This window comes from Morus notabilis, unplaced genomic scaffold (assembly GCF_000414095.1).
Source record: "Morus notabilis unplaced genomic scaffold, ASM41409v2 Scaffold437, whole genome shotgun sequence".
NCBI lineage: Eukaryota > Viridiplantae > Streptophyta > Magnoliopsida > Rosales > Moraceae > Morus > Morus notabilis.
The window spans coordinates 585,896-600,057 of NW_010363915.1; the positions used below are offsets into that span (position 1 = coordinate 585,896).

Sequence of the window (14,162 nt, forward strand, 5' to 3'; positions counted from 1 at the left end):
AAAGTCTTTTTGAGCTAGGCCGGTTAGCCATTTTTTAATTATTATTATTACTTATTTAAAATTCCCTTGTAAAGTTTCAAACAGGTCTTAGTCTACTAGGCTTTTAACGGCAGATTGGACTGACTTTTTCTCCTATAGTCCGATCCAGGTAAAGTAGCGTGCCCAACGGCCTTGACTTGTAACTCTACTCGTACATTGGCTCTTTTGTTAATTAGAAAATTGCTAAACTTACTATTAAAGTGCATCACTATTTCTTACTCTTAATTAATACCCTTTTAATTAATATAGTTATTTAATTAAAAAAGATATTAATAAAAAATAAGAGTTAAAATTATGGACTCATACACTCTAAGAATATTTGGCTATTTTCCTCTTTTTCAACTAAAATGATTAAAAAAAACTTTTTTATCATTATTTTAATACGATCTATATCTTTAATCATATTAGAAAAATACTAGATGATATTAGAAAAATAGTCACTAAAATATTATTAAGGCAATTTGAGACTTTTTCGTGTTGAAAGATATTGATTTTCCATTTTAAGAAAAGAAAAGAAAGCGAAGAATAATAATTAGAATTAATTTCACAGGTGCTCAGATGAATCCGTTGATTCGGTTCAAAGTTCTTTCTCAAGATCTGCTTGTCATGAGTCGCTTTCATTTTTGTCTTGTAGATTCTTAAATTGTCATAAGCATCGTTCCTTAACTCCTTAATTTTAGAAAGTTGGAGCTTTCGATTAATACCTGCAACGCTGAGGTCAAAGTTGAGGGCCATGGTAGCCCAATAAGTCTTATATTCAAGCTCTATAGGTAAATGACAAGCTTTTTTAAAAACAAACCTATAGGAAGACATCCCAAGTTAGGTTTTGTATGCAGTGCAGTATGCCCAAAGTGCGTCAAGAAGATGCAGAAACCCATCCTTACGGCCGAGATTAACCGTCTTCTCTAAAATTTGCTTGATCTCCATGTTTGCCAACTCAGCTTAGCCATTCGTTTGTGGATGATAGGCAGTCGAAACTTTATAAGCAACACCATACTTGCACATCAGAGCCTCAAAAGAATGGTTGTAGAAGTGTGTGCCTTGATCACTAATGATAGCATGAGGCGTTCTGAACCGAAATAACACGTTTTCCTTTAAGAACTTCACAACAGTTGCATTATCATTGTTCTAGCACGCTAAACTTTAAGGTAATTCTCAATGTGCTTTTTAAGTTTTAAGAACTCTCACTTTAGTCCTTGAATTTTGAATATGTCTCATTTAAATTTTTTTATAAGAATTTCTGTTGAAATTAGATAAAAAAAAAGGAACAAGTTTAGCTAAATGGTTTTTATCTATTTATTTTTAACAAAAATTTAAACGAAAGAACTACGTGATTGTCTTACTCTCTTTTTCTCTATGCATTTTTAATAGAAATTACAACATAAGTGTTAAGTGGGAACAACGTGAAGTGAAAATACAAGAGTAAAGTAAGGGCACGTTTACCAAACCCTAAATGAGTGTAATAGAAAAGATAATGAGATTAAAAAGTAAAGCAAAACTAAAGGTCATAAGTAATTAGACTAAAGGTCATTTATTCTCTTTCATGTGTTTACATAACTATTAGATAGTGTAATGAGAAATAACTTCATTCCCTTTCTTATGTTTACTAAAATTATGAATAAAAATATTATGAATGCAATCACTAAAATGTCATTTTATATAATTAAATAATCATTGAAGGTACAATAATTCATTAAGGGTACATAAGAAAATTTAACATTTATTTTCTTTGATAAGAAATCAATACTAAAGAACGTGCAAGGATCGAGATTCTGTGTCTTCATTCCCTTATATTTTATAATGCCTACTAAATCTTTATTATTAATTTTATAAATAAATATATTATTAAATAAATAAAAATCACGCTTTACTTTCCTTTTTCTTTTAAGGCAAAGTAAATATGCTCTAAGAGTTATTAAGGTCTCGCTCATTTTACCGATTTGAGTTTTCAGTTTGAAGTTTTTACAGTAAAAAATTCTTAGAAAATATCACATCTAATTTTTTTTACTACAGTGAAAAACTCTAAAAAAATGTCACATCTCAACTTAAATTAAAAACTCGAATTCACAAAATTAACTAGGCATAAAATTCGCATAAATTAAGAACGACCTTAAACGTTCAGGACATAGTAATAATAATCCTAATAATTAAAAAAAAAAAAATCAAAGCTATGGTAGTTGATAGTGATACTCTCTCTCACTAAGCTTTCTCGTCCTTCTCCAGTCTCTCTCTCTCTCTCTCACGCAAACTATGGCTTCAATTTCAAGCCCCGCCCATCCATACCCGTCGGGGCCGAATTGGAATCGTCGGCGACTCTCAACAAAACTATCATCTCAATGCCCACAATCCACGCCCGTGAGAGCAGTAGACATGGAGAATGCGAAAGAGAAGGAAGCGAAGGAGAGGAAAGAGGAAGTGAACAAGAAGACGGCTTCGAGAAAAGCCATATCGGTGATTCTGCGGAGGGAGGCCACAAAGGCCCTTATTGAGACGAAGAGAGGACCAAGCAATTCCAAGAAGCTGCTTCCCAGGACTGTTCTAGAAGCTCTTTATGAGAGGATTTCTGCTCTTCGCTGGGAATCGGCTCTCAAGGTCAGTTGGTCACTCCTTTTATTTTCATCTTTTTCAGTTGAACTTAAAGTTATATAATTGATAAATTCTCATTTTTTTATGCAAAACTTTGAGAAATGAAATGAATTTTTTGTGTTTTTTTTTTTTTTTTTTTTGGCTTGTTGAATTCTTTTGGCCGCTGAAAGAAGGCTTATTGGTTGTTATGGACGTTTGAAAAGATAGAAAGACTACTTTCTTTCTTACCGTTGTTTTAGCTTTAAGAATCTGAGTGGGTAAAAACACCATTATCAGTATCACTAAACTCCCAGGTTTTAAGTTCGAATTTAGCATGTTGTAAAGATGAAGGGCCATTTAGTTTGCTAATTTAAGTTTTTAATTCGAGCTGAGATGCAATTTTTGTGTGAGAGCTTTTTATTGTAATAAAAAATTAGATGTGATTGTTTCTGGGAGTTTTGTACTGTAATAAAACTCGAATCGGTGAAATGAACGAGACTTAAAAATGAAAAGTGAACCTCGACCAAGAGCAATCAAATGTCAAAATTTGGCATATGCTTTACATGGAAATTTGGCACTAAGTATAGCATCTTTTAAATTTAGGAAAAAATGGCACTCTATTGGAGAATGATTTTCCTGCTCAAATACTGATTCGGCGATGCGTTGGAAAAATGCTTTAAACTCTCACGGTTTAAGTTCGAATTTTCCCATCTTGAAATGTAGTTCCTTTAGTTTTTACTTCTAAAGCTGCTGGAAGTTTTAGCCTCGCACACATTAACTAACTAAAAAAATGTTCATCTCAGGTTTTTGAACTCCTACGCGAGCAGCTCTGGTATAGGCCAAACTCTAGTGTGTACATCAAACTAATTGTCATGCTGGGAAAGTGCAAACAACCCGAAAAGGCTTTCGAGCTCTTTCAAACTATGGTTGAGGAAGGCTGTCCTGTAAACCATGAATCCTATACTGCCCTTTTATCCGCATATGGTAGGAGCACCCGCTTTAACCAAGCATTTTCCCTCCTCGAGTATATGAAGAACACCCCAGATTTACAACCTGATGTCCACACTTACACGGTCCTCATCAAGTCGTGCCTGCATTTTTCTGATTTCGACAAAGTTGAAGCATTGCTCTCGGACATGGAAGCTCAGGGGATCAGACCCAGCACGGTCACGTACAATGTCCTGATTGATGCATATGGGAAAGCTAGAAAGTACTCTCCCAATATATCCTCCCCTTATGACATTTTAACTCTCTATTTTGTTGTTGTGAGTAATATGCTTAATTTTTTATTATTTAGATCTCAACGTAGGGAAAAAAAATGGGCTAGTGGGATTGCAAGATAACGATACTTTTTCTATTAGACAAATACTAGCCATTGCTCATCTAGGTTGAGTACAGTTCGTTTCCTTTTCTTATAAAGTTGTTGTCTTTTATTTATTTTTTGTCCCTAAAAGGTTTGCGGAGATGGAAGCAGTGTTAGTAGAAATGCTTCAACAAGAAGAATGTGAGCCGGACGTTTGGACCATGAACTCGACGTTGAGAGCCTTTGGTGGCAGTGGGCAGATAGAAACAATGGAGAAGTGTTACGACAAGTTTCAAAGAGCTGGGATCGAACCCAACATCAAGACCTTCAACATCCTCCTGGATTCCTATGGAAAAGCCGGCGAATATGAGAAAATGGGCGCCGTAATGGAGTACATGCAGAAATACCATTACTCGTGGACTATTGTCACATACAATGTGGTAATAGATGCATTTGGGAGAGCCGGGGATTTGAAGCAGATGGAGTACTTATTCAGGCTAATGCGGTCAGAGAGGATCAAGCCGAGTTGTGTCACGCTTTGTTCCCTTGTGAGGGCTTATGCGCAAGCGGGAAAACCTGAAAAGATTGGTGGCGTTTTGCGTTTCATCGAGAATTCGGATGTCACATTGGACACCATCTTTTTCAACTGTCTGGTGGATGCTTATGGGAGGCTGGGATGCCTTGCGGAGATGAAGGAGGTGTTGGAGATGATGAAGCAAAATGGATGTAAGCCTGATAAGGTTACATACAGAACCATGATCAAAGCTTATTCTTCCAATGGGATGGCTGGCCAGGCAAAGGAGCTTCGTAATTTTATCGAGTCGGAAGAAGGAAGGCAACTAACTGTGTTGAAAAAGGCAAAGCCCGACTTTTGATTCGACAATTTTAAAGGCTTTGTACATTATTAAGATCTCCGTACATTGTACATTGTCATTCTTGTTAACAATATTGGTCATTTTTTTTTGTGTACATATTCCAATATTTTTTTGTGTACATATTCTTGAGAGACCATGTACGTGTTTGGAACCGTTTTTTAAAATGATTTTTACGTATTTCAAGAAACAATAAATGAAAATAAAAACGAAATGACATTTGTTTAGCAAATGTTTTAAAAACGGAAATGAAAATAAAAACAGTGAGGATGATTTTTGTGAATGAATTAAAAAAGAGTTGAAAATTGTTTTTACTTTTATGTTTTTATTTTTTAATACTTATCAATAATATTATAATATATTAATTAATAAACACGATTTCACTTTTTTATTATATTCAAAATAATTTCTTAAAAAATCAACCAAACGCAATTTCAGAATTAGTCTCAAAATGATTCTCATTTTTACTTTTTATTGAAAACAAAATCATTTTAAAACCAATTCTAAACGCACCATGTATCTTTTTACACAACAAACAACAAATAACCGATAAACTTGAGTTGGACGCCAAAATAATTAACCATATTTAGGATGGGAAATAACTGTAATCTGTTTATAAATATATTTGCAACATGTGGGCAATATACAATAGAAAACAACATGCTAATCCTCATGTTGCATTCAACACATTCTGGACCAATGAATTAATCAATTGTTACAATTGACAGGTCTAAGAATTTAGATTTATTTGCCGGTGACTCAACGGTTACAACTCAGGGGACTTCTTGCAACCAGTAAGCACACAATCTTCCAAAAACTGGGTTAGCTGAGAAGTATATAGTTTAGGGTCATTTCTGAAATGATCAACATGAGGTGTGGACACAAAGTTACAAGACCTGACCACATGTCCGGCCTTCCTTTGCTTCTCAATGAATGACTCCACAGATCCCGCAGGAATGACCCTGTCTGCTGAGCTATATATGTATAACTGTGGACAGCTTGGTTGTTGTGTGGACAACAAGCCTAACACATCAGAAAGCCTCCTGTAAAACAACAAGAAACGTCCCATTATTAGTTCCATGGATATTAGAAGTCAAGCGAAGCATAACGACAAGACCCGAATTATTGATGCATGAAAATTACAGGTATATGATTTACTAGTCTACTGTATAAAATGTCAAGAGGTTGCCTTGGACTACAAAGTGATGGCATGCCAGCTTCAAAAGTTTTTGGGGAATGTTAAAACTTGTAATCATTCAGGAGAAACGTTTAATAGCAAACCAGCATAACATGTTCTTGAATATCAGTGTGATTTTATCATTATAACAAAGTAAGAACTGATGGCTTACCAAACTCAGTTTCTGTATTATGTTATAGAATATTAGACCAAAAACATGCTCTAAATGAGAAACATGAGATTCAATGGCCAAAAATTTCAGAGGCAATTAATCGACACAAGGGATAAAGTTTTAATTTGAATAATCAATTAAGTGTTAACAAATAGCATAACCAAAAAATCGAAGATGAACACAGAATTGTGTGGACAAAATGCAAGCAAATATGCATCCTATACATAATTTGATTCACATCGTCTGCATCCTAAAATTTAACTCCATAAGTGTAGCCGAAACAGGCGCATTAATCCATATAATGACTCAATGGATGATTTGTTCTGACAGATTACCTGTTTACAGTAGGAAGATTCAAAACCACCTCAAAAAACTTTTCAAGAAGTACAAGCAAAGCTGTTTCAGTTACTGCTGGTTTTGGCTCAACAAGTTCCTTGCTGGCAGCCAACGCTTCAGTTCCTGATTCATTAGTGCCCACGACTCCTTTGGTTGCTACGCTATACTTTTTCAGAAAGGCGGCAGAGAAGCCTGAAGCCCATACCTATATAATCAAGAGTTGTGTAACACATTAAAAATACAGTCCTACGTGACAGTTTATCAAAGCCGTGACATATAACGGACGTCATTCTAAATGCAGCACCACATGTTAATAAATCTTAATGTGCATAACTAATCAATTAGTTTTCATTCTAAAGTATGTCCTTTTTGCTCACAAATTAGAAAAGAAATTAAGAACACCAGCAACTAACACCAAATACGGCTCCAAATTTAGTTTACCTGAGGATCAGGCGCAGCGGCGGGTGCAGAATCCACAATGCAGCCCCTAATCCTTCCCATCAAAGAAGGATCCTGCTTTTGGAACCTCTCAAGGATAGCCCCATAACTGCAACAAGTTGGAAACAAATAGATAAATGAAACAAATTGTTTACAAAGAATGAGGTAAACAAATGGGCTCTAACAAGAAAATTCCGAGCCTATACACGGAAAGAAAGACAGAGCGGGGACTCACGTTAGCCATCCGGTGTTGCTGAAAGTGTGGAACACCAGGTTCTTTCCGTGCTCCTCTTCTAACCAATCAGTCAAATGGTCCACAAGCAAGTTAATGTGCTTTTCAGCTTTTCCTCCAACTTGGTAGCTGAGAATTTCCGACATCGGAAACGTAAAAGTAATGACGTGAAAGTTTCTCGACGTATACCATTCCGCATACCTCTTGAGATGCTTCTGCTTTGCTCCCAACCACCCTAGCAAAACCACCACAGTCCTCGAACAATCAGAACCACCCGCAACGTTTGCAGCATTCGGCTCCGGCAAATGCCATCTGTACATAACATCCGGGGAGGAAGCCGATAAATCATGTGGATACGGAGTTGGTTTTGGTGCTTTAACCAACCTAGCGGATTGAAACAAGTCAAGTAGGACAGGAGAAGAAGCGACCGATGAATAAGCCAAGTTAATCGATATATTAGGAACTGGGAAGTTAACACTCGGAACAGGAACTTGAATTCTGGAGACAAACGACAGGTATGCGAGCTTAGAAACCGAAATATGCGGAATTTTCGAATCTTCCAGGGAAGAAGAGGTGTGAGATTTATCAGAATGAGAGGGAAGTTTGTCGGAAAATTCGACCCAAACAGAAGCTAAGGCCACGGCAGAAGCGGCAGCTAGAGGTCTTTGGAGGACTCCAGACAAGGAACCCATCATGCAAAATACAATTCCAAAACTCTCATGCCAATACCAAACAATCACCAAAAACACTGAGAATTAATTTCACAACAATTTCGTACACACCCAGAAAGCCAAAACGGAGGAATGAGAATCGCCTGCGCAAATTAATTGGTGATAATGTATAAGATTTATGACGATTTTCCTTCAACAATATATAGATAAATAAAGGAATGGAATCAGAAAGCGTCAAAAACACGGTTGAGCACGCACGCAAACCCAAGAATACGCAAGAATATGGGCAAAAACCAAAAAAAACAAAAAACAAAGGAATATTCGATTGCATATTATGTATATATATATATATATATATATATATATTCTTACCTGGATTCTTGGAGATTTTGATTCAAGAAAGTCGGGCTGTCAAAAATCGCTTTGACAGCCCGGCCGCAACAAAAACGCAGACCAAACACCGACCAATGCGAAGAACCTTCCTTCCTTATATAAAGCCCGAGAGAGAAGAGAAGACGCGTTTCTGTTTTGTAAACGAAACGAAAACCTTATTAGTTGTTACTTATTACTAGGATACGCACGTTTTGCAAACCAATTTAACAAAAAAAAAAAGAAAAAAAAATTAAGTTAACTAAAGCACAACAAAAATATGTTGTTTAGGCGTACATATTAAACAACATATTTTTGGTTTAAAGACATCCAATCAAGGGATACCACGTGTAAGTGAAGACAATTGCAAAGTGTGGTTGGAAAAAGTTTGAGATAGCGATTTAAGAGGCAGTCAACTCCCTTTTTCTTTTTTTTTTTTCTTTTTTAAAGAAAGAATACTAGAGATGGCAGTCAACATTGGTGTTTAGGAGAATATACAAGAGAATATACCAATTAAAAAGGAAAGAGTTGTTTTTTTTCTTAAAAAAAGAGTTTTAGGTGACGTTTGGTAAGAAAATTCGTTTCTTGATTCGAATCATGGTTCACGGTTCATAGTTCATTACAGTTTTTTCACTTACAAAAAATACATGTAAATCAAAAATAATTATAATCTCATGATTTTAATTCATGAACCAAACGTCCCTTTAATTTTTTATCGTTAAATTTAATTAAAATCATATCATATTAAAAAAATATGTATAATAAATAAATTTTAATATATATTTAATGAATAAAAAGTAATAGATTACAATAACCCATTTTTACACGAATTATTAGAGAAAGTCTAAGAAAAAAGGAAAAATACTAGAAAATCAATGTAAAGTGACGTGTCAAAAAGGAAAGATGGGCCGTTTTATACTACAAAATTAGAAAATAAAAAAAAAAACAAAAAGAAAAGCAATGGAAAAGAAAAGAAAAGGAAAGGAAAATCATGTTTTATTGGGAAGACAGAAATTGAAAGAACAAGAGAAGAAATGGAAGTTAATTGAATTTTCTTTGGCGAAGGTTTTCTCTCACCAAACAGAAAAACCCAACTCCCTAGCTTGAGGGAGTATGCAACCGTGCTAAAATTTTGTTTCTAATTATTATTATTATTTTTTAATATAAATAACCATATTTTAAAAAAAATAATATTTATTCTATTAGGATAAAATCTCATCACTCAACAAGCGGTGAGTCCCTTAGATTAGGTCTCACCTACTCACTTAGCGTGACCCACCTTAAGCAGGATTTTAATCCATCAAGATAATTGTGATAATAGCTCAGCAATCACTCCTAAAAATTTCGTTTTACAAGAAAGACTCCAGCACAATGATGTGAAGCATCATTTCTTAAGAGATCTCACAAAGAATGAAATGCTTGATTTTATAGTGAAGATCATGGCATCGTTCAGTTCGTAAATTTGAGTTGATATGTGATTTTATGTGAGAGATTTTTATTATAGTAAAAAAAAAATTAAATGTGACTTTTTGTGAGAGTTTTTAACTGTAGCAAAATTATAATTAAAAACTCAAATTAGTGAAATGAATGAGTTCCCGACGAATTTACCTAGTCCCTAAAACTACTTGAGTTTTAGAAGCTGAGGAACTTGCTCGGTGTAGTGTATGCCCTCTAGGGACTCCAGTCCAATTTGAGAAAGGTCACCAAGAAGGTTACTCTTATTTAACTGATGTTATTTTTTTTTTTTTATCAGTTTAAGGGGCAATTCTTCAATAAGTAAAAGTCATGTTTACTACCACCACCGGTGGTAGTGGCATGGTGGCAAAGGAAGCCTACCTGGAGGCTTTGCTGCCACCAGGTTAGGAGTTTTGAGTCTTGCCGAGCGCATATGTCAGCCACTTACTAACAAATTTTTTTTACTACCGATTCTTTTTTTTTTTACTAACAAAAAAAAGGCGCGATTACTTTCTTGGTTACATAGTTGTAAGTAACGCCGGTAATATAGATCACGACACGACACGAATTTTGCGGGTTAGGATTGAGAAAAAAGAGGTTCGGATCAGAATTTGATCGATCTGAAATTGACACGAAAAATACGGGTCAATTTCGGGTTGGACCCGCCTAACCCGAACACGACACGAAACTCGTAAAAAACTAAAAAATACATATATTTTTCATTACATATTTTAAATTTTATTATGAACTTGTGATATTATGATAGTTATACTCAAAATCTTATACTATTATTTACTTAATTTCAATGGATGTTATTGTAATTTAGTGTGTTATGAATTTTAAGTTATTTCTAATATGTAAAAAACTAAATAAAAGTATACAATTTTCGTGTCAATTTCGGATTCACAGGTCAATTTCGTGTCACGAGTCATTTTCAGGTCGTGTCGTGTCAACTCATAATGTGGTCGTGTTGTGTTCGTGTTATGATTTTTAAAAAATTTCGTGTCACGGGTCGTGTTCGGATTGACTACAAATTTAAAAAAAATGATCAAAATACGACACGAACACGACACGTGACACGAATTATCACCCTTAATTTTAAGTAATCAATTGTGTTATCCTACTTTTAAGGCAATTATTCATCAGTTTTTATTTGTTATAGTACATGTCAATTAGTTGCCTAGTATTAGGAGTAAGCGGTACATATTTGGTGCAAGTGGTCAGGAGTCTGTCCTATTTTTCTAGTATTCAACACTGATGTACAACCTGTTTAAAGGACCATTTGTTTAATGAACAGAAAAATGAGATAAATATCTTTTATAATACACAAGTCTTAACTTTTCACTATTTATTTTTAATTAATATTTTTTAATTAAAAAATTATATTATTAATCAAAAATAAAGAGTAAAAATTTTAAAACAATAGTATTTTTCCTTCTTTGTTGCTTTTACTCTAAGTACTGCAATGGCCAAAACGTAAAATGGTGTTTTTTTGCTAACAAAGCCAAAGCTAAACCTCTTTCTTTAAGTTTGGTTATTGCAAGAGCCGTGGGATTAAATATTCAGTTATGGAGTCATATGTTTTTTTTTTTTTTTTTTTTTTTTTTTTTTTTTTTTTTTTGGGGGGGGGGGTTTGAACTTTTCACTTTTTTTTTTTTTTTTTTTTTTTTTTTTTTTGTACTTAGAGAGGGAGGATTCGAACTCTTCACTTCATGATAAAATTAAGTGTGGAATTACTGCTAGGCTATAGTTGTAAAAAACTAATGCACTGTTATTATATTAAACTAATTATATCCAAGAGACTAATACAACAGAGTAAATAGACTCAATTTTTAATAACAGAGTCTGAGATGGAAAGACTGAAAGGAAGAATTGCATCTAAATTTGAGATGAAAGATTGGGGGAATCTAAGCTCCCGTCTGGTTCAATAGTTTGAATTTTGTTGGTTTAAGCTTTTTAATTTTAACAGAAAAATTTAAACTGTGTGGTTTAAATTATAGTTTGAATTGACATTTGGATGTGTAGTTAAAGTTTTAATGTGAACAGGGAATAAAATTCGAATTTGTGTTTGGTAAGTGTGAAAAGCAAAGAGAGTAGGCACTTTTTACTGTTCAAAAATGGTTTGAACGGTTGAACTTGAGGGCGGAGCTAAACTATAAGTCGGACCGTTTAACTCAGTTCAAATGAGAAATATAATTCAAACTGCATGCTTACTAAACGTCAGTTCAAACTGTGTTCACTGTTCAAACTGAGTTGAACTGAAAGAAACTAGTGAAACAAACAGGGGATAAGGTATTTTCTTGGTTTGGAGGTTGCAAGGAACAAAACTGAAATTTCAGTGTCACAAAGAAAGTATATGTTCGATTAGTTGAAGGCGACAAGAATGATGGGTTGTAAACTAGTGGATACCCCAATCGATCTAAATTCAAAACTAGTCATACATTCAATCAGTGATCCTATAGACAAAGGGAGATATCAACATTCATATGGGAATTTTATTTATCTTTCTCATACTAGGCCTGACATTGCATTTGCAATGAGTTGTGTAAGTCAATTCATGCGTGCTCCATTAGAAGAGCATATGGTAGTATACTGAATTCTAAAGTATCTTAAAGGCACGCCCGGTAAAAGGATTGTTCTTTAAAATGACTAAAGAAAGAGGTGGAGAATATTTACAGACGTTGACTGGATAGGGTCAATTAGTGACAGAAGATTGACATCTGGATATTGCTTTTTTAACTAGGGTAATCTAGTCACTTGGAAAAGCAAGAGACAAATGATGGTGGCAAGAAATAGTATTGAAACAGAGCTTAGATCAATTGCTCATGGTGTTTGTGAATTACTATAGTTGAAAATGTTACTAGAAGAATTGTAGATGATAATGAAGATGTCCTTAAAGATTTTATTGTGATAAGAAGGCTGCTATCAACATTTCACGCAATTTAGTCCACCATGATAGAACTAAACACGTCGAGGTTGACAGACACGTCGAGATTGACAGACACTTTATTAAATAAAAGATTGAAAAAGAAACCATCTGCATGACATGTGGCATCAGAACCGGTAGTGGATCGTCTGACAAAGGGTCTCATTAAGCCAACATTTGAAGTAGACAACCTAGGAATGTACAATATGTTTAGCCTAGCTTGAGGGGGAGTTCGGACGAGGTTGTCTATTTCTGTTAGTATTTTCGTAGTTTAGTTTGTAATATGATTTTGTTAGCTTTAGCTATTTTCTAGGGATTTAGTCAGTTTTATATTCTGGCATATCCAGCTCCTAGACTTGAAGAATAAAAGCCGCATAAACTCGCTCGTAAACTAAGTAAATAAGAAATATATAGAGTGTTTAAGACCACTCCTTGTATTAGTTTCTAAGTTCAAACTCTTATAATTGCATTTTTTAAATTATCATTATATGTCGAGTTTTTACTACGTTTCGGGCTTCTTATTTAATATTTACATATTGCACTTTCCAATTAATATATATCCACATATGAGCGGGAGTGTTAGAAATAAAACTATTGTTGGTCACCTACTAATAGTTTCAAGTTTTAAGATGTATTGGCGAACTAATAGGAACCATGGATCTGTCAGTGTCGTTCTGTGATGAACAAGAACCGCTTTATCATGACTCTCTATGAAAGATAAACCAAACGAGGACAAGTAGAAAGATCATAATCAAGATAGTGAATAACCAAATTCAATGCGTAACAGCTTCAAGTCTTGAGTACCAAAATTACTGGATGCACTCACATCATCCAGTTCTATATGGATATAACCTGTATCAATCACTACTCTACATTGTATCAGTTCCTCACCAACAAATATATAACACTTCTCATATAGACCCTCCTTTGGTGCTAGATTTAACAAACAGGACTTTGGAGCTGATAGTTTATGATTGTCCCAAGTAAATACCTCCTCATTCTTTGCTTTCAATATAAGACGATGGCAGCGACCCAAAAGCTCCGACACATATTTCATGTCTCCTACGGCAAGGGCACGCCGGACACGAGTAGATGAGACTTGTCCTCTATCTTTTGAATTGCTTGAGTATATGTCCATGGACAACTTATTCCTGTCCATAACTGAATTTATTATGTAAGCCCCTATGCCATATTCTTTACATAACCTCACTAGCTCAGTTGCATCACCAGCAGCTTTATATCCAAATCGGTAGTTTTCACCTGCCACAATTAACCATTACCAATCTGTTTCAATGTCTATCGAGTCTGATCAACTCGGAAATAAGTTAGAATCTGGAATAACTCCAAAATAAATTTACCTGCCACAACTCCCCGCACTCCAAGATCTTTGGATAACTTGATGACAAACTCTCGAGGGGAGAGATGTCGAACAATTGAAAATTCAATCTGAAACTCGGCAGGGGCCATGTTGCCACAGTAAGGCGCCCAAGAGGAAAGAACTCGCTTCCTGTCAGATTTGGCAACTATTGGAGGCCTGGAGAGTTTACATAAATAATTGAGTTGGAAAAAAATAGCTTTTTGCTTAAAACTTGGAATATCTGGAAAGA

General features: G+C 34.8%; 3 protein-coding genes across 3 annotated transcripts in view; 1 reads left to right on the top strand and 2 right to left on the bottom strand.

Moving 5' to 3' along the window:
- Nucleotides 1–2,200: 2,200 nt before the first annotated feature.
- On the top strand, nt 2,201–4,847 carry LOC21405881 (pentatricopeptide repeat-containing protein At5g48730, chloroplastic). Its single transcript, XM_010105305.2, has 3 exons — nt 2,201–2,631; nt 3,408–3,814; nt 4,059–4,847. Exons 1-3 carry the CDS (start codon nt 2,290–2,292, stop codon nt 4,780–4,782), a joined length of 1,473 nt encoding a protein of 490 aa, XP_010103607.1. The 5' UTR covers nt 2,201–2,289; the 3' UTR covers nt 4,783–4,847.
- A 492-nt stretch (nt 4,848–5,339) lies between these two features.
- Nucleotides 5,340–8,257, bottom strand: LOC21405882 (transmembrane protein 53). Its single transcript, XM_010105306.2, has 5 exons — nt 8,178–8,257; nt 7,138–7,948; nt 6,906–7,011; nt 6,464–6,669; nt 5,340–5,822 (listed from the first exon to the last, which is right to left on the bottom strand). Exons 2-5 carry the CDS (start codon nt 7,827–7,829, stop codon nt 5,546–5,548), a joined length of 1,281 nt encoding a protein of 426 aa, XP_010103608.2. The 5' UTR covers nt 7,830–7,948; nt 8,178–8,257; the 3' UTR covers nt 5,340–5,545.
- Nucleotides 8,258–13,306: 5,049 nt separating this feature from the next.
- LOC21405883 (FAD synthetase 2, chloroplastic) overlaps nt 13,307–14,162 on the bottom strand; it is a 4,022-nt gene continuing 3,166 nt past the window's right edge. Inside the window, exons 4-5 of the mRNA XM_010105307.2 lie at nt 13,914–14,089; nt 13,307–13,815 (exon numbers count right to left, since the gene is read on the bottom strand). Coding sequence (XP_010103609.2) covers nt 13,307–13,815; nt 13,914–14,089 — 685 coding nt within the window. The remainder of the gene's footprint in view (nt 13,816–13,913; nt 14,090–14,162) is intronic.

Excerpts from the sequence above, each read along its gene's own strand:
- LOC21405881 (XM_010105305.2), top strand. The coding sequence starts at position 2,290 with ATGGCTTCAATTTCAAGCCCCGCCCATCCATACCCGTCGGGGCCGAAT. Across the intron at positions 2,632-3,407 it reads GCTGGGAATCGGCTCTCAAG|GTTTTTGAACTCCTACGCGA; the intron begins GTCAGTTGGTCA and ends TGTTCATCTCAG. Across the intron at positions 3,815-4,058 it reads GCATATGGGAAAGCTAGAAA|GTTTGCGGAGATGGAAGCAG; the intron begins GTACTCTCCCAA and ends TGTCCCTAAAAG.
- LOC21405882 (XM_010105306.2), bottom strand. The coding sequence starts at position 7,829 with ATGATGGGTTCCTTGTCTGGAGTCCTCCAAAGACCTCTAGCTGCCGCT. Across the intron at positions 7,012-7,137 it reads AGCAACACCGGATGGCTAAC|TTATGGGGCTATCCTTGAGA; the intron begins GTGAGTCCCCGC and ends AACTTGTTGCAG. Across the intron at positions 5,823-6,463 it reads AATCTTCCTACTGTAAACAG|GAGGCTTTCTGATGTGTTAG; the intron begins GTAATCTGTCAG and ends GTTGTTTTACAG.